Source organism: Arvicola amphibius, chromosome 2 (genome assembly GCF_903992535.2).
Source record: "Arvicola amphibius chromosome 2, mArvAmp1.2, whole genome shotgun sequence".
In the NCBI taxonomy this organism is placed as follows: Eukaryota; Metazoa; Chordata; class Mammalia; order Rodentia; family Cricetidae; genus Arvicola; species Arvicola amphibius.
Genome location: NC_052048.2, coordinates 8768029 through 8795726, shown reverse-complemented (window position 1 = coordinate 8795726; position 27698 = coordinate 8768029). Strand labels below are relative to the sequence as shown.

Here is a 27698-nt window from a genome sequence, read left to right as displayed (position 1 = left end):
ACAGCTAAACTCGATGAATAGCTTCCTGTTGGGGGAGGCTGTTCATTCATTCCCAGTTGCCTAGACATGAAATAATCACATAGAAACTATATTATTTGCAATGCTGTTTGGCCAATAGCTTAAGCATATTTCCAGCTAGCTCTTATATCCTAAATTAACCCATTTCCATTAATCTGTGTATAGCCATGTGGCTGTGACTTATTGGCAAGGTTCCAGTGTGACTGTCTCCTGCAGGCAGCTACATGGCTTCACCCTGATTCTACCTAATCTCTATTTATAGCTCTTTCAGCCTGGATTTACTTTGTTAAGCCATTGGCTGAAAGCAGCTTCTTTGTTAAACAATGGTAATAAAATATATTCACAGCATACATCACCTCCCACATCAGCTTCCTGGTTACCATGGTAATCACCATGCTGTATCACAAATAATGGACCCAAACCTTTGAAATCACAAATCAAATAAATTTTCTTCTCTTAAGTTGTTTGCCAGGCATTTTGTCAATTTCACAAAAAATCTAATGCATCTTATATAAAAATTCAAGGTATAGTAAAGGCAAGCCCACAAATAAACAGAAAAGAATCCATCATATAGGCTTTGACATTAAGAAAAGGCCTTTGATATATGGAGTTACCAACTTTAGACATTTATACTGCCTACAAAATTAAACAATATGGTTTTCAAAATTAAATACAAAAGAGAGGCTCATAAAGCAGTCAGGACAAAAACTGAAAATATTTTTATATATTAGGAGTGTGGAAATTTTTTTAAAATGTGTTCTTTCCCCACCAAATACACCCTTGTGTAAGAAAAGCACAATAAATGGAACTGGTGGGAATTCATTTTGAAAGTGATTCCTTGGAAGAGTTCAAGAAAACACAACAGACTAGAAGAGTGATAATAATGTGCAAACAGTAGGACTGTATTATCAATCATTGGCACTGCAATCATCACATTCAGCAAAAATAGTGCAAAGAAACATGAGAAAAATAATCTGAATAGACATGAACCCCGATGCGTCAAGAAATTACACATTAGGGCCTAAAAGATGGATAAAATTCTTGCCACCAAGATTGATAAACTGAGTTCAATATCTAGAACCCACATGATTGCAGATAATCAACACTTACAAGATGTCTTCTCATTTAAACATGCACACCATGGCATGAAAATTCAAACACGCACAAGTACACACACACACACACACACACACACACACACACACACACACACACACACACACACACACACACACACACACACAGAATGTGTAGTGAGAAGCGGCGGGGCTGCGTCCCGCCACCCGCCGCTGGCTAGCTTTACACCCGAAATAATTACACGGAAACTGTATTCTTTTAAAACACTGCCTGGCCCATTATCTGTAGCCTCTTATAGGCTAATTCTCACATCTTCCTTTAACCCATATTTAGTAATCTGGGTAGCACCACGAGGTGTGCCTTACCAGGAGAGATCTTAACCTGTGTCCATCTCGGAGAGGAGCAGCATGGAGACTCACCACGTGACTGCCTGAAGCGTCTCTCCCTAACTCTACTTCCTTGTTCCCACAATTCTGTTCTGTCCACTCCACCTACCTAACTTTCTGTTCTTAAAGGGCCAAGGCAGTTTTCTTTATTAATTAACCAATGAAAGAAACATAGACAGATAACTCTCCTCCATCAAGAATGTTTTTAAAAATCACACATTAAAACATCAATGAACCACATTTTTTATCTCTTGAGACTGTGTTTGGAGGATCCCATAGGATAGTTCAACTACTCATATATCCTTTACTTTGGCCATCCTCCTCTGTAATGAACACTTGCCTTTTCAGTTGAACCTGCTGCTTTGGAACAGGGGCACCGGCAGTACTGAGGGAGAAAGGCAATTCTGAGTAGACACATCAGCTGAATCAGTCTGAAACATGATGGGATGACAGATGCCACAGCCAAATCTCACTCATTTGTAAGAATATGTTTTAAGAACTAGTAATACTTGGTAAAATTTATCTGTCTGTGAGCCCATAAATTAAAACAAGGCATTTAGCACATCTTCACTTGTATTAATATAAAAATATAACATCTTACCATGGAAAATGTATATATAAGAATATATACCTAGCCTATTCCAGTGAGGATCTATGGTGGGTAGAAGTAGAGGAAAGGAAGAACCAAAGCAATGGATGAACATGTAAAGGAGAGAATGGAGAGAAGAGAAAGACAGAGAAGGAAAGATGAGAGAAAAGAAGAGGGGATGAGAAGAGAAAGAAGAGGAAATGAGAGGTGCGAGGAGAAAAGAAGAGGGGAGTGAAGGAGAAGGAGGAAGAGAAGAAGAAGAGAGTGTGGAAAGCGAATGTGGGCAAACAGAAAAGTACAATGCCTATAAGGAAGAAGTGAGAACCTTAGTTCTGTTTATGAGGAAAAAAATGTTACAAATTACACATCACAGTTAACTCAACTTTCCTTCTGAATTCCAATGAGACAAGAAAGAGTGTTGAACTGTTTCCCCATTGGTAGTGGATGTGAAGATTGCTAGGCTGGAAAGAACACTTGTAAAAACCCTTGAAGCTTGACTTTGCAATGTCCTCATTTTGTGCTAGAAAATTGGGTATTATTGCATTTTTATACCTACTTCTTAGTGAGTATCTGCTATTGCATTCATGTGTCTCCTGGTTAGCTAGTATCTATTATTGCACATATGTGTTCTGGTTTTTGTTTTTTTTTTTTTTTGTGAGAAGTTGAAGTCCGAATGTCAGGGAAACCTGGTCACTTTTACACAGAGAGTTGCATCTTCTGCCAGTCAGTTAGTTGACCCCAGGAAATAAGTGTTAAACACCTCCTATCTCCCAGCCAAACAAGAATTTCCTTACTGAAGATTTAAGACATAAGGGGATAAAATAGGAAAGGGCAGGAAGGAAAATTTCAGAAAACTTTAAATTACTGTGAAATATACCAATAGTCACTGTATGTTTCTTGTTAAAGGTATCTTAGAATATTGAGATTTTAAGAACCATTACTGCAATGGTCTTTCTTGGGAAAAGGAATTTTAATAAGTGACCAAAAATATCTAAATGGCATTGGAATGATGCTCTTTGTGTAAAGGTGCTTGCCACAAAGGGTAGATGACCAAAATTTAAACCCAAGAACCCGGAATATATGTAAAAAAGAAAAGAGCTCAATCCAATGGTATGCATCTGTAATCCTAGCATTCCCATAGTAAAATAGGAAAAAACAGAATTGCTTGGAACTTGAAGGCCAGGTAGACTGGAGTACACAGCTAGTACAGCAGCAGAAATAAGAGAACTTGTCTCAAAAACAGGGTAAACAGAGAGAACTGATTCCCATCATTATCTTCTGACCTCTCTGTGTTTGGGTTGGAGTCAAGAGTCAAACACACCACACACACACACACACACACACACACCATACACTCACTTATGCACACACAACTAAGAAGGAAGGAGAGAATGCTAACTGAAGGAGCTATTTATTACCTCAGAAGAACCATATACCCAGGTATGGCTGCCAGCGAGAAAATGAAACAGCCGAATACTGACACGATTAAGAAGTACTGTAGCTTTATAGTACAGTCAGGGCTTTTGTTACACAGTCCAAGGACAGCAGATGAGCTTCCTGAAGCCTGAATGCAGCTGCAGTTTTGAAACACCTGTAGAAAAAAATACAAAGCCTTATTTGTAGAAGAAAAATATTGGGTGCAAACCTTCAGTATTTTCTACATAGCTAGTTATATGAAAATGGGGAGTGTTGGGGCTAATGATATAACTCAGAGGAAGAGCACTCATCAAGCATTGATGAGGACCAAACGAGAGCACAAACACCATTAAATAAATACTAAATGCTAAGTAAGTAAAATGGAAGTCCTCCTGTCCTTTACTTCCATCTTTTTTTTTTGTATCTCAGAATTCTATCACAAAATATAAAGGGGGAGATTTTTCAAAATTGGTGTTTTATTTTTCAAAATACAAGAAGTAAATTTTTAAAACTTCAATTATCCTGATTGCACACTTCACTTTTTTATTTGTTTGCTTGTTTATTTGCTTTTGCTTCTTGTGGAAATTCATTCAGCCAATGGCCTTCTGGGCACTGGCCTATCAGGGTGTGGTCTGAATTATTATAAGCGCAGACAAAATGCTTGCTCGCTGTATCTTAGCTGGTGCTCTGGATTCTGTTCACAGCGCTCAGTGCCCACCCAGCAGAGGACTGCAGCATCATTCTTATTGTGAGTGTTCCCCAATAAACACTTGTTGTCTTTTATCGTGGGCTTTCATGGACTCTCTTAATTACACCTACATTCTTGTTTCTAGTATCCACATGACTAAAGTCCGCTGTTCTCCCCGCTGCAACTGCTAATGACCCATGCAACTGACCACCCATTCACAGTGGCTTAGCTTCCTCCCACGCCCCACCCCCTCCACACCCATGACTGTGGTTCAGGGGCTCAACCTCTGCTTGCCCACTGCACAGCTACCCTGATTGACATCTGAGAATGTTGTCTGCTCTTTTCCCCCTTTTTCTTTAACAAAAATCTGTTCAGTATGATTTTGAGTTCTACTTAGTAATTCTATAGGTTAGCAACTTTAGTACAAGTCAGATTGGAACTCCAGCATCCCTGGACCACTTTGGTATTACAACTCTGAAACTTGCTGGCCAACACTGATATTATACTTTAAACTCTCAGTAGCCACTTAAACCAGCTAACTGAACACTAACTCCACCTGCTGGTCAAGTAATATTATTACACCTACAGCAATCTGAAGATTTCTGATAGCTATATATTATTTTGATTAATAACTAAATAACCAAATTAATAATAATTTATTTCTGAAATTTTTAAATCATAACTAAGATAATCTCAGATAATACCACCATCCAGGAATTTAACAACCTTTTTGTTTCTAATATGGATAGAATTCTAGAAAAGCTATATGACCTATCTGGGATGTATACATTCTTAATCATAGCTGCTATTAGCTTGATACTTCATATTACATCCTTAAATAAATGGTTTGATAACAAAATCAAGAATGAGAAACCTATTAAAATAATACAGACTTTACAGACTGGGAATGAGAAGTTATCTGAAAGAATCCATACTGTTTGAATTGACAATCAAAATCTGTTAAAAAGTCACGACAAGCTAGCCAATAGAACATCCCTCCTGGAAGGCAATCTACATGCTATCCAAATAATGTTTAATGATGAGAAGATATCATTAGTGGAAAAAGTTAAAAACTTGGAATAACATGTGCAAGATAAAAGCCAGAAATTAAATGATTGATACAATTTTTGAAAATATTCACAGGTCAAAAAATTTATACTCCACAAAGCACAATGATAGAACAATTTTAAACTATTGAAGAACTTGTCATAATTGATAAGTAAGGAGATGGGGCAAATACAAAAGACAATAGTAAAGACTTAACATTGCCAGTACGTCTCAAAGTCAGAGATAACTTACTAAGAATTTTAACTACTTATGTTGTTACTATTTCTAAAAAATAAGAAAATATTAAATAGCCAAAAGAATATATAGAATGTAAAAGAGAGCCTGTATGTATGAAATATCTAAAACATGTTAAGGAAGCATTAGTTTCTTATGGCATGCATTTACTATATGTGAGGCAGTTAGTGAAGAAATGGGCTTCAAAAATAAGGTCACTCCACATGCTGGCTTCAACTAGTCTTATCAGTATTAGACCATGGTCCACAGCTACAGTGGAAGAGTTATTGGAGAAAGGAAGTCAAGGCTCTTGAACATCAAGGTAGGGTCAGATGTTTTGAGGCTTTTCAAGATCAAATTCTTGGTCAGGGCTATTATGCTGACATAGACAGTCGAGCTGTAGACAATGAACACATCTTGTCCCTATGCCATACAGCAGCCTTGAATGCTTGAGTTAAAATTAAAGAGTAAGAAAAAGAATTGAATCATATAATAAATTTATACAAGGATGAAGAGAACACTTTAGTGACTTTTTGCAAAGATTTATTGTGACTGTACAAACAAGAATAGCAGATCTAGAAGTTAGATGAATACTTCTTGAATCTCCAGCTTTTTAAAATGGTAACTCAGAATTTAAAAAAATACTTGGCTGTTTGAAGGTCTAATAAGCACTAATGAATGAATGGATCTAGCACACAGTCAATGTTGAGTTTCTTGACTCACTGAGGCTTGGGTAGAAGAAGAGATTTTCAAAGGTATGAAGAAACATCAAATTACCAAATGTTTTAATTGAAGTAGAATAGGCCATATGAGAAGGGATTGTAAACGGGTTGATTCTAGAAATAGTGTTTTTCTGGGAATGATCCAAATAGAAGACCACAACCTGTTGAATTATGCAGAAGATGTGGCAAAGCCGGCATTGGATCAGTGAATGTAGATCAGCAAGAGACAAACAAGACAATCCATTACCATCAGGGTGCTCCTTGGAAGGGGGCCTCTCACAGGCCCCCAGGTCAAAAGTAGTCTATCCTTTCTCTATCACGGTGGAGGACATGCCTTCCCATGAAAATTAGAAAATCTAGTGCCTGTTGTAAAAAAAAAAAAACAAAAAAACATACTGCACTGGATAGAATGACAGAATAACAATGGGTGATGAATGAAGTATTCCAGTTGAAAATAGCAAGTGTATATTTTGACAGATTTCTATAAATTATCAAATACCAAGGCTAAAAGTACAAATAAATAACATTATAATTGAAGTATTATTAGATACAGGTGCAGGCGTGACTATTATTACTTCAGAATCTTGGCATCTGAATTGTCCTCTTCATAAGGCAGATGTTCAATTCCTAGGAATCAGAACCCTATTTGAGGTAAAATAAAGTACAAGATGAGTTGAATATTTTGGGCCAGAAGGATAGAGAGTAAGGGCTAGGACATATGTGGCTAATATAGCAGTAAATCTATGGTGTCATGATCTGTTTCAGCAATGAAATGCCCATATTAACATCCCTGCAGTCTCTGCAGTCTCAGAAATATACAATGAACTACGTCATGTTTCTGGGAAGACTATTGTAAAGCATAATTAAAAAGTCACTAACTATTTAGGCTGTACTAAAACATAGAACAACAAATTGACAAGCTCTCAGAGGTACCAACAGCCCTACCTTTAGAATTATTAACTAAGAAACCTTCATGGGTTAAGCAATGGCAATTAACAAAAGGGAAACTACAGTCTTTACAGAACAGCTGATATTGGAGCAACTAGATACTCAGCATACTTAAGACTCAACCAGCCCTTGCAATCTCTTGTATTTGTTGTTAAAAAGCAATCTGGAAAATGGAGAATGGTAATGGGTCTAAGAACTGTCAATACATTGATTTAGCCAGTGGGTTCTCTACAATCTGAAATTCCTTTGCCTTTCTTATTTCCTAAAGGATGGCTTCTTATAGTCATTGATTTAAAAGATTGTTTCTTCACTATACCTATACAAAAAGACAGAGAAAAAAATTGCCTTCACAGTGCCTACTTATAATTATCAGTCTGCTAAAAGATAACAATGGACCATTCTCCCACAAGGAATGTTAAATAGCCCAACCCTGTGCCAATTATTTGTAGGTCAGCCATTATAAATGATGCATAAGCATTTTCTTCAATCTATAATTTATCATTACATGGATCACATTTTACTATCTGACTCAAATGTAGATACTTTAGAAAGAATGTTTGAAGAAGTAAAAAAAAATTGCCTACATGAGGATTACAAATTGTTTCTAAAAATACAAAGAGGAGAGTCTACAAATTACTGAGGTTATAATATACGTTTAAAGAAAATTAGACGCCAAAAGCTACAAATTAAGAGAGGTTGATTGCAGACTCTTAATGACTTCCAAAGATTGCTAGGAGACCTTTACAATCTACAGCCCACTCTTGGTATACATCCTAATGACCTGATTAATTTAAACAAAATCTTAGAGGGTGGCAAGGACTTAAATAGTCCCAGACAATTATCAGCTGAAGCTGAGAGAGAATTTACTTTGATTGAAGAGAAATTACAGAAAACACATTGCATCCTGTGGATCTGAATCTTAACTGCATTCTGGTCATATTAATTTTCAAATATTCCCCTATAGTAATTTTTAAAGCAGAGGTAAAATATTATCTTAGTTTGGATCTTTTTACCATATAAACTGAGTAAAAAATTAAAAACTTATGTGGAAAATGTCTCTGAGTTAGTTATAAAAGGAAAATTTAGATTTCATTAATTAATGGGAATAGACAAAAATAGTACCTTTTAATTACGATGAAATTGAGAAATTATGGGAAGAAAGTGAACCCTGACAAAGATCTTGCAGTATTTTGGGGGAGAGATTAACAGCTCCCAATTTGGAGAGATTTCCAAAGCAAGAAAATTCAACTTATAAAGAGAACTAATTGGATCCTTCCTCAAATTGTATAAGACATACCAATAATTGGGACCCCTACATTCTATACTGATACAAATAAATCAGGAAAGGCAAGTTACAAATCAGAAAATTTAAGCTAATGGAACAAAGCCCCTATTATTCTGTCCAAAAGTCAGAATTATATGTTATTCTTATGGTACTAAGGGATTTTAAAGAACCTCACATAGTTATTGATTTGCAATGTGTAGGAAGAGTTGTTTTGTATATTGAAACTGCTGAATTTATGCCTGATAATACAGAATAACTATATTATTTATTCAGGTACAAGTTATAATCAGGAATAGGCATTATCCCATATATTTGATACACAATCTATACTGTATGGGTATGCCAGGTCCTCTAGCACAAGGTAATACAGAAATTAATCAATTATTGATTAAGAATGTGCTGAAGGTTTCAGAATTTCATAAGAAATATCACATAAGTAGCAAAGATTTTTTAAAAAAGGACTTTTCCATCACATGGCCACAAGCCAAGGAGACTAAAAGGACCTACTTGTTCATCCACAACCAAACGCCACTACCTGCAGAACATAACCCAAAGGGTACTCAAAGAAATGAAATCTGGCATATGGATATGGTCTTTGTTGTAGAATTTGAAAAATAAAATATGCACTTCACACCATTGATTCCTGTTCAGGTTTTCAATGGGCAATAGCTTTGAGTTTTCAAAAGAACGATTTAGTAATCACACATTTACTAGAAGTTATGGCCATCATGGGTATACCTGTACAAATAAAAACAAATAACACTCCAGCATATAGTTCTAAGTAAATAAAACAGTGTTTTGCTTATTATAAGACTTAAACTTTTTATTATAGGACAACTATTGAAATATTTTTCTTTTATTTGCTAATTACCTTAGACTAAACATTTAGCATATGTTTCTTGCTTGATGTTATACATGTTGGTTTTAGTTCTATTTTCATATATGTCTTTGCCTTTTCTTTTTGCTTTTTGCCAGACAATACTTGATATTTGTTCCTAATATATATATATATATATATATATATATATATATATATATTTGCATTAGGTTTAGAGCTTTCTTATTTAGACAAAAGGGGGAGGTGTTGTGGGAATTCACTTATCCAATAGCATTCTGGGTACTGGCCCATTAGAGTGTGGTCTGAGGTACTATAAACACAGGTGAGAAACATGCTCTCTCTTAGCTAGTGGTCGATATTCTGGTTAAAGCTCTCAGGACCCACAGCACAGAGAACTGCAACAGATTTCTTTTTTTTTCTTCTATAATTTTATTGAATATCTGCAACAGATTTCTTATTGTGAGTGTTCCCCAATAAACATTTGTTATCATTTGTAATGGGCTCTTGTGGTCTTCCTTAATTACTCCTACACTTATCTTTTTTCATTTATTTGCTTGTTTATTTGTTTCTCTTGTATATGTTGTGCATATGTGTGTGTTTGTGTGTATATGCCTGATCAACTTTGTGTTTTTGGGTTGACAAGTGAATGCCATGACATATGTAGAAGTCAGGGGTAAGTTATGGAAGTTAGTTCTCTTCTCTCATGTGTGGCCTCAGGATGTAGCTGTGGTGATAGTGTTTGGTGACAAATGTCTTTACCCACTGAGCCTGCACATACTTTTCTAGCCTGAACATACTTTTTAAAAAAGTAAATAAATTCTGCTTTGTTTTGTTTTGGCCCTAGTACTAAGGACTAAAACAAAATGTTTCAGAATGTTTTTGGAATAGCTAGGTGCTTACAAATAAAGTCATGTCCTCCAGGAAAATGTTTATTTCAACAATAAAGTCAATTCTTTTCTGATTTGTTATGATAATGGGCCTGATTAAAAATCAAAATTTATTTTTCATTTTGACTACCAACCAACTCTGTAAGTATTATAACATGTTTAAGGCAAGGAAATGCTTAACTCTTTATCTGTTGAATTATCATGATGTGGGCTGCAGAGATACCATAGTCTGTAAAGTTCTGTACAAGGGTGAGGTCCTGAGTTCAGATCCCCAGCACACATGTGAAAGATGTATGTGTAGAGAAAGTGCTTGCAACATTGGTGCATTGAAGGAGGGAGCAGGTGACTCCCTGGGGCTCACTTGCCAGGCAGCCTAACTGAATCAACAAATTCCAGGCTAGTGAGATCCTGTCTCCAAAGAACAAAGTGGATGTGACCTGAAAGTCTACAGCTGAGGTAGCATTCTGGCCTCCATATACTCATGCACCTGCACGCGCGCGTGCGCGCGCACACACACACACACACACACACACACACACAACTACAATAAATAAGTAAATGAATGAAAGAGGGTCATAATATGGAAAATTAAGTTTCTGTATGTTTCAACTACAGATTTATTTGAGGTCAGCCTGAAATTTATGAGACCCTATCAGTAAAAGGCAGATTCTATCCAGAATATTTTCAAGTTTCAATTTTAATGTTTATTTACATGTATACTTTTGTATCTGTGTGTATTCAAATAGGTGGATGTGGGTGCTGGAGGAAGGCAGAAGAGAGTGTCAGATTACCAAGATTGTTAGCTGCCCCATGTGTGTGCTGGGAAACAAACAGGTCTACTAAAAGATCAGCAAGTGTAATTACAGCTAATCCTGGGAATTTTAACTTCATTAATTTGTATAATAATTTCAGATGCTTTGAAATTACAAAATAATTTTCAGATTCTGTCAAGATTTTACATAACATCTATGAATTATAAGTTTAAATATACATATGTAAAATAGTGGTTCACAAAAATATATTAGTCCATTTTAAGCAAGGACTAATTTTTGTTTGTTAGTAGATGTGGGCTTAGATCATAGCACATATTAATACAGCACACAAAATATCACCCCAAAACACTGAAAGGGTGTATACCATGTTGATTCCTGTTCCATCAGAGTTTTCACAACCTGCAAGGCAGGCTGACATGTATGATAGGCCATTGTCTCCACACACTGGATCCCATGTTTTAGTTAAACAGTTACACTTTTTGTTGCACTCTGCAAGAATATTTTTCTTCATATACAAAGGCTGTTGAATTCTGAAATGATTGAAAATAATGTTATTGATTCTGTGGAACCATGCAAACTATTTTCTTATTTTCTTCTCAGTTCACCTGCATTCATGCACATACACACGTGCATGCACACATACAGACACACACACGCAGACACAAAGACAGACAGACAGATGGGCAGAGATACAGAAAGACACACACGGGGGGAGATGAGAGAGAGAGAGAGAGAGAGAGAGAGAGAGAGAGAGAGAGAGAGAGAGAGAGGGAGGGAGGGAGAGAGGGAGGGAGAGAGAGATGCTTCATCTAATTCCCCAGAACAAAAATAGAAATCATCCAAATATCAATGTGTGATCTCTATTCTCTGTGTTTTTTTTTTTTTTTTTTTTTTTGCCTAAAAGTTATCTGTTCCTGTGTTCACATTGCTGCTTTTTCAATTACTTCAAAAATAAACATAAGATGCCTACCATATATGAAAAAACTGTGCTGTTGGAGCTTTAAAAAATGTAGACTGTAATTTGTCATTGATCTGCATGATGGGCTTATCTGAAGAAATTGCAATTTCCATTCATAAGATATATGATATGTATGTGGTTTGAGTAACCACACACGCTGTGCTGCAATAGAGCATGCCCCATGTTTACAAAGGGACTGAAAAATGATAATGAGGAAGCTAGAGTCTGAATTCAAATTCTGTCACAGAAGCACAGTGTGGAGGGCAGCATGACTGGAGATGGAGTCAGTATACAGAATTCTACTATGGTATTTTTGAAGTCATTTTCTGAAAATTTATTAATTCACTATGAGTTTTATTCTCTACATCTACAAAGTGAACAGAATAATTGCTTTCTTAAAAAGTTTCAAATTAGATTATGTATATAATTATTCATGATTTTATAATGAAATTATTTAAATTTAAAAACTTTTAAAGATCTTGAAAAGTCTTTTCTTTTAATCTCTGCCCCCATCTCTCTCTCTCACACACACACATACACACACTCACACGTGTATGTCTCTGTGTGTTCCTGTGTATAAGCACACATACAACACCATGCATGTGGAGGTCAGAAGATAATCTTCCACCTTGTTGGAGACAGAGTCCCCTGTTGGTCACTGCTGCAAATGTCAGCCTAACAGGCCTGTGACCTTTCAGGTTTTCCTGCTGTGGCTCCCAGCTCACAGTAAGAGTGCTGGGATTACAGATACTGTACCATGTCAAACTGTACATGGATTCTGGGAATCTGAACTTAGGTCCTTCTGCCAGCCCAGCAAATACTTTACTGTGCCCACCCTCTGGGGCAAGGATCCACATAAAACCCTAAAAAGTACTTAAAAAGAGGGCTTCTAGACCCACAAAAATGGGAACCAAGCACAGTTTCTTGGTAGCTACATTTTTTTCCCAGATGGACTTGTAGCAAGCAGGGGTGCTGCTTGTACCTTTAAGAGAGATGCAATAAAAACTATGTGGCTTTTATAAGCAGAGGCTTCCTGGTCTGCAAGCACAAAGGGCTCTGACTCTTACAGGAGGTCCATGTATGGAACATTTAATGGAGTTTGTGAGCAGAGTGCTACAACTTGCTTAATATCAATATAGACCCACTGTTTGCCTGAAAATTGGGCAATGTGCATGGCTCTCTGAGGCAAGAAACATGCATCCACCATGTTGGACTGGGTGGAGCCAACAGGTAGGACCATGGAGATGATCCTAGCCATGCCTGTTTAGGATAAAAAAAAAGCACTTCTGATCAGAAAATAATTGCAGATAGGCAATAAAGACAGATTCAGATGAAAAAGACCTCTGAAAGGTCACAGTGTTGGATAAATGTACATAGGCTTGGGAGAGAGAATAAGAAAGTATAGGCAGTTATAAAAAGAAATACTTTTAAAGAATAAAGTAAAGTCTTTAAAGAGACAGAGTACAGAGACTCATAGGCTAAAAGAGTAAGGAAAAATAAGTCATGTAGATGGAACATACACAGAGAGTCTGGATTATGTATATTATTGTGTTTTCTTTGAATTTTTGACTGTGAATGAGCTAAGTACAGAGAGACATTTCATTGTACAGGATGCTAAGCTAAACCAACACATATATTTTAAAGGTATCTTGACTTCAAAATATGGGTCTAAGGACATGTTGCTTTGGAAAAGAGGTTCTGCTTTTGTTTCCACAGAGGATGAGACTACATATTCTTTCTAGACTACTGTGGTTTGATGGAGCAACACCCCCTGAAAATTCTACATAATCCCCCAAAATTATTCACCCAATAAAAAGCAGAAAGCAGTTTGGAGAGAACTATGCTCAGATTCCATAAATGATTATTTATGAATCTTTGTTTACTTTTAAAGGGGGATATGTGATAGAGATAAATAATTTGTATTAGTATAGATCTTGGCTTATTGATACAATAAATTTTGTTATATGTATATTTATTTCCTTGATTAAGGTATTGTATTTGTGCAGGTAATATTTAGTTAAGAAATAAAAATTAATAGATAGTCATCTATAATAGTCAAGCTTGTAGTAATGTTTCTTAGGTTTTCTAGGTGTACAGAGATATATTTTAGATGGCTGGGTATTCTTCAAACTTTACAAAAACTAAGAGAACATAGCATTTTAAATGTTTTAGTACTTTTCATGACAATGAGACTCATCTGCTCCTGGTAGCACAAATATAGTTCAAGAGGAAAATGGGTATCAAAGAGGCTCCTTATGGAGTTGGTTAGGCATTTGGGCAAGAAACTGCTCTTGTCTGAACTGCTTGTTGTACTGTCGAGTGAACTTGTTATGCAGGACCCACAGAAGAATGACTACTGAAGTTTCTTAAAGAAGATGAGACAGTCTTCCAGACTTCATGTTTCATGAAAGTGTCTGCCAGGCATTCTGCAGGACGCAGAAGAAAGTTACTGAAAAACTGCCAATATAGGTGGAACTGTCTTTGAAATTTCCTGTTTCATGGAAAATTTTGCCAAACTCTATGGGCCTGTAGGTTGAAGACGGGTTCCTCAATGTTATAGAAGAACTTTGGTTGATCGTCCAGGCAGCGAGATACCTCTGTCAATTCTAGAATTTTGGAAGTTGCTTACAATGCACTTCCTGTTTACTTAGGCAACATTATATTCTTCTGGAGTCTTTGATGGAGTTGAAGAATAGATAGTTATAATTATAGTTTTCCTCAGTTATGATAAAGATAAAGTAGATATAAATATTGTAACTGTAATTCTTGCTTGATACCTGCTTTGTTATAGATAATTTTACCATGTTAAAGTTAAAACCTTCCTCTTTATTTGGAACAAAAAGGTGAGGTGATGAGGAATTTCCCTCTGTATGCTGTGAATATATTTAGTTAATGAATATAGAAGCTTCTTGGGCCTATTACTGGGCAGAATAGAGTAAGACAGGAATTCCGAGCAGAGATAGAGGGCAAATGCAGGCGGAATCAGAGAGATACCGTGTAGCTGCTGAAGGAGACAGACACCAGAATCATTGGTAGACCAAGAATTCGTGGCGATGTACAGATTAATATAAATGGTTTAATTTAAGATATAAGAGTTATCTAGAAAGATGCTTAAGTTATTGGCCAGGCAGTACTTTAATTAGTACAGTTTCTGTAATTATTTTGGGTCTGGGTGGCCAGGAATGAATACGCAATCACCTCCAACACTTTACCACTGAGTTGTCTCCCCAGGACTTTTAAAGGAGCCACCATGTATATGCTTTATTTCATTTTAACTGATTAGTTAACAGATTATATAACTGTGTTCTAAACAAAGTTTTATATTTCCCATACTAACATAGAATATGACCAGGAAACTCTTAAAATACAAAGTCTAAGACTATCATGCGCATGAGATGTAACTATACTAGTGATTTATATAAATATATATATATATAAGATATGTATATACATATTATATATAATTATATTATAATATTACACACACACATACATATATATATACACACACACACTCATCAGTATTAGATTCAATTATTCTAAATTTTTGCCCACTGTAGAAACATACAATGTTTTTTTTTTGGTCTGTATAGTCAACCTTTAAAGAAATCTGTTGCTATATAGTCAACTTTTAAAGCTATCTCGTGTTTAAATACATGTATAACTTAAGCTAGGAAGCTCCAGGAAATTTTCTTTATTACACTTTAAAGCAGACCACCCACAGGTACGTAGCATCATACGTTTCTCACTGATAGCCCCCTGACCTCTCTAATAGGCTCACAACATACGTGGAGTGAATAGGATTGATGAGTGAAAGGAAAGTACACGATAACCATGGATGGCTGCACATAAGTTGTAGTAAAATGACCTGGTCATGTACAATCCTTGGAGCAAAGGGACTAGCAATTGTGAAAATAGTATTTTCTTCCTTAGGAAATAACGTACCGTTCATGTTCATAAGATGTAGTTAAGCCAGCAACGGGAAAATTATCACAGGTCCACATTAAGTTTAAGAAAAATATCAGGTACTCAATCAGGGATAAACAGAATGCTATGTATGCAGCTTGCTTGACAGTTATCTTGAACTTTTTCATAATCAAGCCACCAATTAAATATCCAATGCATATTGGAGGTAAGCTATAAACACCTATAAATGCAAATAAAATAGTATTAACAAAAGAGCAGAAAATAAATGTTATCAATTTTTAATACATTTTATTTAAGGTATTATTTATCTCTAATATACAGTGATCCTAAACTCCACCCACTCACATATTTCAAATAACCCATAAATGTCACTTTAAAAAAAACAACTGGCATTAATTAATTATTTGAAGCAAATTATAAACACCTTATAACCATCTCTCACACACACAAAAACACTCTCTCCCCCTCTCTCTCTCACACACACACTAGGTATTTCATGTACTTCTTTCCACTTGATTTAGAATTTGACTTGTCTCCATGTAATTTTGAAGGTCATTGTGGAGTCTATGCTTATCAAGTGTAGAAATTTCTGTGCATTGGCTATGTTACCCAGAATTCTTCCTTCCTGAGTCACTTCCCCAGCCAAAAATCAAAGAAAAAATTTTTAAAAAATGAAAGAGAAAATCCTGCCTAGTTTGCATCCATACAACAGCAGCCCCAGACTTGGAAAAGTTTATCAGTCCTTTTCAGTTCCACACAGTTGTGTTTAATTTTATCCATCTGAGGGTAGGGACTGGGATTTGAATTTTCAGAGAACTGCCAATAATATGGATGCTTTCAGCCTATTACTGTCAGTTTTCAAGAGTAAATGAATCCAGGAAAGACCCAAAGATAGGTAGGATCCCTGGATTTGGTACACTAACAAGAAAGGCAGTGTGGTTGTCCAGATTACCCAGACCACCAGGAAACCAAGTAACCAAATTAGGAAAAATGTATACGGTAAGAATTGAAGCCCAGAAATAAAACCTGGGAGGAAGATACATAATCCCAGTGACTGAAATCTATATTCTTCTTTGAATTCACATATTGACTATCTAAAAATTGACTGACATAAGGACCCCCAAATATTTCCATAATGATGATGATTTTCATTCAGATTGGAGAGAGAACAGAGATGGTATTTCTGGCCTCTTCCTTTCCTTATCCATTCTTGATTTACCTGGAGACTGGAAAGAAGATATTTACAAGTATGGTAGCAGTGTTCAATTTTCTTGCAGTTTCCTGATCACATCATCACCCTGTTAAGCAAGTCCTGGGGGATACTTTTAATCATTTTCCTGGAGAAAGGGGAACTACTACTAATGAGATAATAAAAATACATACCTATGAGAAAGATTACCTCTGCAGTTGATTTTCCATATTGCTGTTCCAGGTATTTTGGCATAAAGGTAAAAGTAATGATAAATGAATTGACCTGGAGCACACTTATAAGTGTGAAAAGCATATAAATCGGATTGCAGAAAAGGCTTTTCATGAATGGCAAGAAATCTGAAACAAGAGAGTGTCAAGACCATCAACATAGCCTGGCCTTGCATTTTGTGTTCAGTGTTCTCCTAAAATTTTATGAATTCTGCATTGTGATACAAATACATTTGATAAATCTTTATCCCATTGGGCTAAATTTCTATGTCATTGTTTAAAGTGCTCCTGGAAGTTAGTGCCACAACTGGCTGTGTAAGAGAATGGGAATCCAAATATGTCATCAGGCAACCTATAAAGACATGGCATCCTATCTGTGGTTACACTCTTTTATTTCTTTTCCCATTTTTTTTCTGTTAATATCCTGCATTAACTAGAGAGTTACTAGTCTTTTTCTCTTGAATCTGTAAGGGACTATCATTGATGAAGTTTGAGTTCAGATACTGATGCTATAGTCCTTGATACAAAAATAGATGAGCTAAAATCTTAGGAAAGCTCCAGAAATCCTGCTGCAGTTCAGCCAACCACAGCATTCCTGCTGGATTTCACAACAGACCATTCATTAGAAAGCACATAGTGATATTTTTAAACATCTCAAAACATGGGCTTCACTGTAATAAAAGCCTACTCATCTGTTGTATTCCAAGCACCTTCCAACTAATGTAATTGGAACTCTTCCTTCTTTAAAAGGTGAATGTCTAGTTTTAGTCCTTCTGTAGTAAATGGATTGGATCTCACAGAAGGTAATGAACTCCACACTTAGTAATCTCCTTACTTTTTTGTCTCTATGTTTTCTATCTTGATTTTCTAATTTTTTACTATTCTTAATAAATTGCCTAACATTTTTGAGAGTAAAGCATTAAGAAGAAACCACCAAGAAATATAGGCATAAAAATTTAAGAAAAAGAAGTGAAATTTAGAGGCAAAATCCATCTTTATGAATGAGAAGATTACAATCAGAATTCCAAGAAGCTTTTGAACTCACCCGTGTTTGCTGACATCCCTGTTCTCCCAAATAAGTTTCCACAATTCACTTTGATTTTCTATATGCCTTATACTATGCTAAGTGTTTTCCTAGTTTTGAAAATCATGTTGACCTGGCAGACCACACAATCACATATAACAATCAATATTAGCCCTTTCAGGAAAATCCTTAACATTATCATGATTCTAAGAATGCTAAAGCCTCTGAACTGGTTTACAGTGTGACTAGCCCAGCCATGGTTAATAGTGATTAAGGGAGATGTGTGATTGTTGTGGGAGGTCCTTCTGTCTATGTGTTGCTTTTATTGGTTAATGAATAAAGGACTGGCTTGGCCTATAGCATGGGAGGAGAAAGGCAGAGTTAGAGAAATTCCATGGAGCTGTCACCAGAGATAGACACTGAAATTTTGTTGGTAAGCCACAACCTCGTGGTGATGCACAGATGAGTAGAAATGAGTTAAATTAATATGTAAAAGTTAGCCAATAAGAAGCTAAAGCTAATGGGCCAAGCAGTGATTTAATTAATACAGTTTCTGTGTGATTATTTTGGGTCTAAGGTAGCAGGGCAGCCTGGAAGAACAAGCAGCCCCTCCTTTTACAAATTGGCACCAGCATGGGTAAATACATCCATGTAAAATCTGATAGGGCTTGAAAAGGAATTCTAGATAAAAAAAAATACAGAGTTTAACACAGCTTCTTGCTGTTTGCTGGTGGCATGCTGCAGGTCCTTTAAGAGAGGTTCTTCTTTTTTTTCCTCATTTTTTTTATTAAAAATTTCCATCTCCTCCCCTCCTCCTCCCCCTTCCCTCCCCTCCCTTCCACCCATACCACCACTCCGCCCCTCTCCAAGCCAAAGAGCCATCAGGGTTCCCTTCACGATGTTAAATCCAAGGTCCTCCCAACTCCCCCTAAGTCCAGGAAGGTGAGCAACCAAACTGACAAGGCTCACAGTGAGCCCATCCATGCTGTGGAGTTCAAGCCCATCAGAAGATGAGAACATGTGGATTGCTTCCAGACCAATATGGCTTGATGGAACAAGACTTCCTGAGGCTGCTGGGAATACCTCCCACCCCCCAAAAAATTACTATGCCCAACTGCTAACTGAGATGAACTAGACACACAGGATAAAATATGAAAGGCAAGGTTAACAGCACTCCCAAAGAACAGGAAGCAGTTTGGATAAAAGTACATCTATATTCCCAAATATTATCTATAAATGTTTGTTTACATTCAAAGGGGGATATGAGATATATATATACATATACATATATATATACATATACATATATATACATATATATATATGTATATGTATATATATATGAAAAATTTGTATTGGTGTAGATCTTGGTTTATTGATATAAATTTAACATCAATCTAGTTATATGCGTATTTCTGATCTTGATTAAGGTATTGTGTTTGTATATCATTAAAAATGTAATTTATAATTAAGAAACAGGTTAATAGATAGTTATCTATAACAGTGAAGCTTGTAGTCATGTTAGGTAGATTTTCTAGATGTTCAGAGATGTATTTCAGATATGTAAGTATTCTTCAAATCTTTCAGAGACATTCAGAATATGGCATTTAAATATTTTTAAGAAATTAGGACTTTTTATGACAGTGAGATACATCTGTTCCTGGCAGCACCAATCTACTTCAAGAGGAAGATGGGCATTGAAGAGGCTCCTTATGGAATTTGATAGCCATTTGGGCAAGAAACTGTTCTTTCCTGGACTGTTTAACTGGACATGCGGGACCCATAGAGAAATGACTGCTGAACTTGCCTAAAGGTGAGATGGTCCTTCAGGGCTCCTGCTACATGAAAGAGACATTATGCAAGATACAAAAGAAAGTGACTGACAAACTGGCAATATAGGCAGAACTGTCTTTGAAGTTTCCTGCTTCATGGAAAAGTCTGACAGATACTACGGCCTGTAGGCTGAAGATGGATGCTCTAATTGTACAGTAGAACTTTGGGTGACTGTCCAGGTAGCAAGATGTCTCTGTCAATTGTAGAGTTTTGAAAGTTGCTTATAAGGTGCTTCCTGTTTACTTAGGTAATATCATATCCTTCTGGAGTCTTTGATGGAGTTGAAGAATTTATAGTTATAGTTTTTATTAGCTATGATAAAAGATAAAGTAGATATAAATATTGTAACTGTAATTCTTATTTGATACCTGCTTTGTTATATGTAATTTTACTATGTTAAAATTAAAGCCTTCCTTTTTGTTTGAACAGAAAAAGGGAAATGGTGTGGGAGGTCCATTTTATGTGTTGCTTTTATTGGTTAATTAATAAAGAACTGGCTTGGCCTATAGCATTGGAGGAGGAAGGCAGAGTTTGAGGGACGCCATGGAGCTGCCACCAGAGTCAGACATGCTGCAACTTTGCTGATAGGCCACAACCTCATGGTGATGCACAGATGAATAGAAATGGGTTAAATTAATATAAGAGTTAGCGAATAAGAATCTAGAGCTAGTGCGAGAAGCATTGATTTAATCAATACAGTTTCTGCATGATTATTTTAGATCTAAGCTAGCCAGGAGACTGGGAAGAACAAGCAGCCCCTACTACTACATGTGGTTATTCAGCACATGACACTATTGGAAATTATGAGTGGTGGAAAAAATAGAGATATCACCAATAAAATGTTCCTCACAATAATCTGCACCAGAATATCACAGAAACCCAAGAATATAATATACTGCTACCCTCATTTGACAGGTAAAGAAATAGCCCCTGCCTATCCTCCAGCTTTGCATTTTAAGAATTTCAGAGCTCAAGCCATGCCCCTCTTGCACTAACCCAACTCTCTTGAGAATACTACAGGTCATCAAACACAGCTGGGAAATTACGGACAAGGTTCAGGAACGGGCGGTCTTGACCACTCAGCTTCTCACAGATGCGCCACTGCTCTGCACCAGAGGTTGATAACATTCCTGCTTGTTTTACAGCAGTCTGCTCCATGGGGAACAGTTCTCCTGTAAACTACCACAAACCTTCAAATGCAGAGGATTATGTTACCACTCATGTTTTCTCTTTCAACATTTTAAGTTTTTGGTTTTTGAAGACAGGGTTTCTCTGTAGCTTTGGAACCTGTCCAATGTAGTGAGGAGCAGTGGGCTGCATTCCTACCACCCAGCTCCCAGCCGCCTGGCTAGCTTATGCCCCAAAATAACAACACACAAACTGTATTCATTTAAACACTGCCTGGCCCATTAGTTTCATCCTCTTACTCACATCTTGACTAACCCATATCTAATAATCTGTGCAACACCACGAGTGGTGTCTTACTGGGAAAGATTCAGCACGTCTGACCTGGTGGCTGGCTTCATGGCATCTGTCCAAGAGAGAAGAGGCAGGACAATTGCCCAAGGCATCTACCTCACTTCCTTCTGCCTGTTCTGTCTACTCCACCCACCTAAGGGCTGGCCTATTAAATGGGCCACAGTAATTTCTTTATTAATGAATGAAATCAACACAAACAGAAGACTCTCCCACATCAGTCCTGTAACACATTCTGTAGACCAGGCTGGCCTCAAGTTCACAGAGATCCACTGTCTCTGCTTAGAATTCTGGGATTAGAGGTGTATGTCACCACCACCTGGCTATTTTCTAGTCTTGACATCAAGGATACTCATAGCTAAACTGACATTTTTCTTAGACAACTATACTGTTACCATAGGATAATGTTTTCTCTCCCATTATCTTTAGCTTTAATTTCTAGTTATTCATGTATTTTTTAGCTTGGACAAACATTTTATGTAAAATAGATTTTTCAAAACAGATGAGAAAACTATTTTTCTTATTGAGTGTCCAGATTGATTTGAATTTTTTCTGGCAAATGCTCAACTAACTGCAGACCCATCTAAACCAAATGCAGGATTTAAAGTTTTCCTGTTTACCTTTGATGATTCCACGTTTTTTTCCCTTGGCTTTTTCATGGTGTTTCTCTTCTTTGTTACTTTTAGTCACATCTGCATTATACTCTAGTCCTTCTTTTGGGAGAGTTTTGGGAAGGAAGAAAAAGGGGATGCTGGTCAGGACATTCACTCCTGCACAGATCAAAAAGCCGATCCACCAAGCACCAACCCAGCGTGTATCAGTGAGAGTTATGGTCAGGTCATCTGTGAAGAAATACAGATGTTTTGTTAGCTTGCATCATTCTTTCCTGTGTAAACTGAAGAAAATTATTAAGAATCACAGTACATCTAAACACAAAATTTGTATATTATTTGTAAATTATTCACATGTTTGCTCTTGTTCTTGTTTGGGCCTTGTACTATGCTGCTCTGCTTCTACTTCCTAAATTCTGGGATTACAGGTATCTGCCACCAGGCTGAGTGAATTCAGACTTTTAGAAAAAGTATATGAGCCGGGCAGTGGTGGTACACAACTTTAATCCCATCATTCAGGGAGGCAGAGGCAAGCAGATTTCTGTGAGTTTGAGGTCAACCTGTTCTACAAAGTGAGTTTCAGGACAGTCAGAGAAACATGGAGAAATCCTGCCTCAGAAAAAAAGAAAAGTGTCCGAGATTATTCAATTGGGTTAAGTTAAAATTATCAAAGAAAAAAGTTCTGGATTGTTATATTATTATACATAGCATAATATTTAAAAGTTCAGTTTAACAAGACAGTAAAAAGATTTGAGACATATTTAAGAAACCAGATTTAACCTAATGAATTCATAACCCAAAAACATCACAGTGATTTAAGAAGGGTACTGGAGAGACCATTAAGCAATAACTAAGAGTTATTGCTGCTATTGAAGAGGTCCAGAGTTCTATTAGCAGCACCCATATCGAAACTCACTACTGCCTGTAACTATGATTTCAGAACATCTGAACCCTTTTCTGTCCTGAGCAGGCACCCACACACAGTGCATACACACACACACACACACACACACACACACACACACACACACATATAAATTAAGATAATAAAATATCACATAGTACCCAATTACTTTTTGTGTATTCATTAAGAAAATCAACTGATTCAATCTAGCAATATGTGGTAAAATGTAGCCAGTGGCCACGTCATAGGAGCTGTAGAGAGCAATAGATCTTATGGAACATAGCCCACAGGATGACAAAGCTACTCAGGTACATCCTGGAGAGGCAAAGGTCCCTTGTTTTTTTCTGTGCTTCCTTCTGTTTGCTGCTGCCATATTCCTGCCGTATTTGTCACAATGTAGTTACCATAAGAAGGAATTCTATTGTATCTAGTACAGTGTTATGGTTCTTGAGAAAAATCCCACCCTTCACTGGGCAATTAACTTGTATATAATAATTTTTATAAGAGTAATGATGCTTAGTTGAATCAATGATTTAATTGAAATTTCTGAGCCTAAAAGATACATGTGGTTGAGACAATTAGTAAAGATGATTAGGAACATGATTTATGTTATTCTGCCAATCGTTCCAATAAGAGGTACTAAAAAGACAAACATAGGCTAAAAGAAACCTTTCCCAAATATGGGATTTGCAGAGAATGGAAAACAAGAACAAGGAATTATAATGAACTATAGACCCTGTGAAAAAAAACAGGCTGATGATTAAAGTAAACAATTATTTCTCTACACCTAACGTTAGGTCTGAGTTCCTTTGTCATGTAATTTCAGAATTAATCACACCCCTAGTATGTGAAAAAAAGCTGAGAAAGAAAATTAAATGTCCCTATTGTGTAAAGAAAAATAGGTGGTTAGCTGACAACTCATTTAGTTTCTCTATAGTACAGCTAAAAATAGAAATATATACTGAAACTGCAAAGAGCTGTCTGGAATTAGCTGAAATATGCATAACTTGCCTAAATTTTTTCAGTAATGAAAGAAAGAGTCATTGCTTTGGGATGAAGATATTATGGTGGGAAAATTAATACAAATAAAAATATTTAATTTCTATTTGTGGGTTTCTAATGAAGACATGTAACTTTTGATCTTAATGAATTTTTTTCTTATGTAAAGATTTTTTTCTTATGTAAAGATTTTGGTTTTTTGAGGTAATCTTTTATTGCATAGATATGTTTAGATATGAAGTATGAAAGAGCTAAGAAAAAGTAAAAGATAGGAGAAGGGGAAATGTTGAAGGAAAAGCATCAGGAAAGAGAAGAGAAACACCCGGGAAGAAGCAAAAGGAGAATACCAGGAAAATATGACATGAGAACAACTGGAAGAGGAAGTAAAAGAAAAATGACAGGGTAAAAGAACTGAACAGCCACAGGATTGAGTAAGAACAACCATCAGAAAAAAATAAAACAAAGAATATACCTTTGACCCTCAGATAAAGTTCCCATGAGTGTGCATCTGTCCAGTAGTTTGCTTGCTCTACAGCTCCCCTGCAGTTTCTCTGACCTGGGGACTGGGCCCCTTGCAGCAATATATTTTCTAGCAGGTAATGATTATTTCTTTCTGTTATGTGAAATCTTTTTAATCAGTGCTTATCACAAAACAGAAAGATCTCTTTTATTATCCACAGTGACTGCCTCATTGAGAAAAACCAATTTGAATAAATTGTTTGAGACCAAAAATGTGGCTACAATGTGGTGAGAGGGTGGTGGACTTTTAATGAGAAGGTGACATTTTATCCTTTCCTTTGCTCTCTTGGGCCTGCAATCTGTAAGCAGTCATAATTCGCCTAACTGAGGATCAAAGGAGGCAGTGGTATATCAATCTGGAGCATTCTCCGACACTCTAGAGACTACACTATATAAATAAAATGTATTTTACCTGTATTCACAGATCCAATGTCTACATAAATGGTTGCACAGAAGGATGCCAATAAAAGTCCAATCAAAGGGCCAACAACTCTTCCTGTTTCTAAAATCCCTGTAAGTAAACAAAATAGTAAGTTACACAACCACACAAAGAGTTTGCTTGCACAAAAGAGCCTTGAGATTGAATAGTTTCAGATATTAGATTTCTTTTACTTCCTTTGTAGAGCTCGGTATCAAATCCAGTAGCCTTGGAAAGTGCTCTACAACTGAGCTATGCCCCAGTACCTCAGGTATTCTTACATATTCAATATAAGAAAATAAGCTTGATATGTATGTTAGTTACATGTAAATATATACACATATATACTTATTACATATACATATATGTGTTGCATGTACATACATTGCTTCTATAAATATTAAGAAAGATGTTCCCATTGTTTCAATATGGAATGTCCCTCAGAATTTCATGGGACACAGACTTGTTTCCCAGGGTTACCACTGAAGCCTGAAGTAGCTTCTAATGTAGGGTATGATGATGGATCTTCGGGTCATCTGGAGTAGAACCATAGCCCCTTCCTCATTCAGTTTCCCTTCCCACTCACAAGATAAAAGGGTTCACTCCATCATAATTCCTTTCACCATAGTGAGCTGCCTCATCAGAAGCCTCTAAACCACACAGTCCAGCAACATAGACCAAAACTTTCAAAGCTGTGATCCAAACAAATCCTTTCTCTTTATAAAATGTTATCTCAGGTATTTATTAAAGTGATAGAAATCTGAATGACACAAAAGTTTCATCACTCAAAGCTACATTCCAAATTCTCTTTCATTCTGAATTTAGCCAAAGGCTGTACTATCACAGGTAGTCCTGTCAAAGCCAGGATGTGAGCACGGTCCTTTTGATGCTTTTATAGTCATGTTTTCAAAGGGATTCTGTGATGGCTAACTTTAATTGTCAACTCTCCCACCTAGAACTCCTTTGGAGGAGAGTCTTAATGAAGTGTTGTCTACACTAGGTTTACCTGTGGCATGTCCATAGAAGATTGTCTTAGTTAAGTTAATTGATGTGGGAAGACCTAGTCCACTATAAGCAGGACCTTTCCTGAGCAGGGAGTCATCAACTACATGAGTGGGGAAAGAGCTGAGCAGAACCATGCAAGCAAGGACATAAACATGCATATGTACTCTCTGCTCTTGGATCTGTAGCAGCTGCCTCAAGCTTCTGCTACTGTTACTTCTCTATTGTTATGGAATTATAAGATAAATGAACCCTTTTCTATAAGGCTGCATTTCCTCACAGGAAAAAAATGAAACTGACAAAGTTTGAAGTGTGATCCAAAGTAGTGTTATTAAATAAAAACTCTGAGTCAGATATTGGGTGAAAGCTGAAAGATCAGAAAAATAGAGGAGCAGCCATAGTCACTTCTTACCTCTGTGAAGTCTCAGACCAACATAGAAAAGATTATTGCCAAATCTGTAAGTCTTCAAATAGTGACAAAAGATATTTTTAATTTCACTCATATTGGTTAATTCTAAACCTATTCCTCTTTTCTATCACCTGCTTTCATTTTGTTTGTTTGTTCTTTTGTGTTAAGTAATATGTATACGTTAATTGAAAAGTGTCTCTATATACAAAGTTATGGGTTTATAAACAACTACAGATGGAATTGTGTAAGAACATACACAAATTATTCCTAATAAGCTGAGAACATTTCAGAGATAGCAGAAATAGGTATACACTCAATTGTCTCTTCCCTTAAGACATTTTTTAAGTAATACAAACAAAAGATCAACTTGGATATTTATTAAAACCATGAAAAATCCTGCCTGTCTAGGCCAAGAAATTATAAAAAAGGTGGTGCGGGAGAATTGTCTGTAATCTGTCAATCATATTTTAAATAAAACACTGATTGGCCAGGCAGGAAGTATAGGTGGGAAAACCAGACAGGAAGTAGAAATGATGCAATGAGAACAGGAGAATTCTGGGAGGGAGGGAGTTGATTCCTTTCACTCCTACCCAGATCACCCAAGCAGCAGGATGTGATCTGCCCCACTGAAAAAAGGTACTGAGCCACATGGCTAACATAGATCAGAAAAATGGGTTAATCAAGATGTGAGAGTTAGCCAGTTAGAGGCTAGAGCTAATTGGCCAATCAGCTTTATAACTTTAGAGACCTATGTGTAATTTTCTTTGAGACTAAACAGTTGTGGGGTACTGGGTGCAATCAATTTTATCACTACAACCATTAACATAAAACCACCAGCTATAACACAGTACCAAACCCCATTATTTGTATGATCAGTCTTAACCACTGCCGTCCTTTTACTCTGGTGGGACAGAAACCCAAACAGGCAGGCCTGGCCCTGTTCATGTTACACAAAGGAAAGTGTGTCATTAACTTCATAGAGAAGCAGGTTGCAGAGCCCCAAATAGTAAAAGAGAGAAGACAGTAAAGAAGAAACCAACTATTGCACATAGTAGAAGAGACATGATTAAAATAATATTTGATAAGTCTTATTCTGCAACATTGCTTACAAGAATACAACAAAAGAAAACACTAAGTGCCAGGCACAAGGCTCAACAGGTAAAGGCATTTGTCCTTCAAACTTGGCACAAGGATCAGAGTTCAATCTCCAGGCCAACTGTCAAAATCTGTCTTCTGAACACCACACTGTCAATAAAATGCACACACACACACACACACACACACACACACA

The 27698-nt window shown here is 36.5% G+C and overlaps 1 protein-coding gene across 7 annotated transcripts in view; it reads right to left on the bottom strand.

The window, feature by feature from the left end:
- The window catches only part of LOC119808139 (solute carrier organic anion transporter family member 1A4-like), a 49632-nt gene that overhangs the window by 7234 nt on the left and 14700 nt on the right, over window positions 1-27698 (bottom strand). For 5 of the 7 annotated variants that reach the window (XM_038320487.1, XM_038320489.1, XM_038320493.1 and 2 more), the window contains 6 exons: window positions 24991-25089; window positions 22166-22387; window positions 17177-17341; window positions 15812-16013; window positions 11273-11438; window positions 3489-3661 (listed from right to left, as the gene is read on the bottom strand). In XM_038320487.1, coding sequence (XP_038176415.1) covers window positions 3489-3661; window positions 11273-11438; window positions 15812-16013; window positions 17177-17341; window positions 22166-22387; window positions 24991-25089 — 1027 coding nt within the window. The remainder of the gene's footprint in view (window positions 1-3488; window positions 3662-11272; window positions 11439-15811; window positions 16014-17176; window positions 17342-22165; window positions 22388-24990; window positions 25090-27698) is intronic. The other 2 variants (XM_038320492.1, XM_038320494.1) reach the window with 1 other exon arrangement.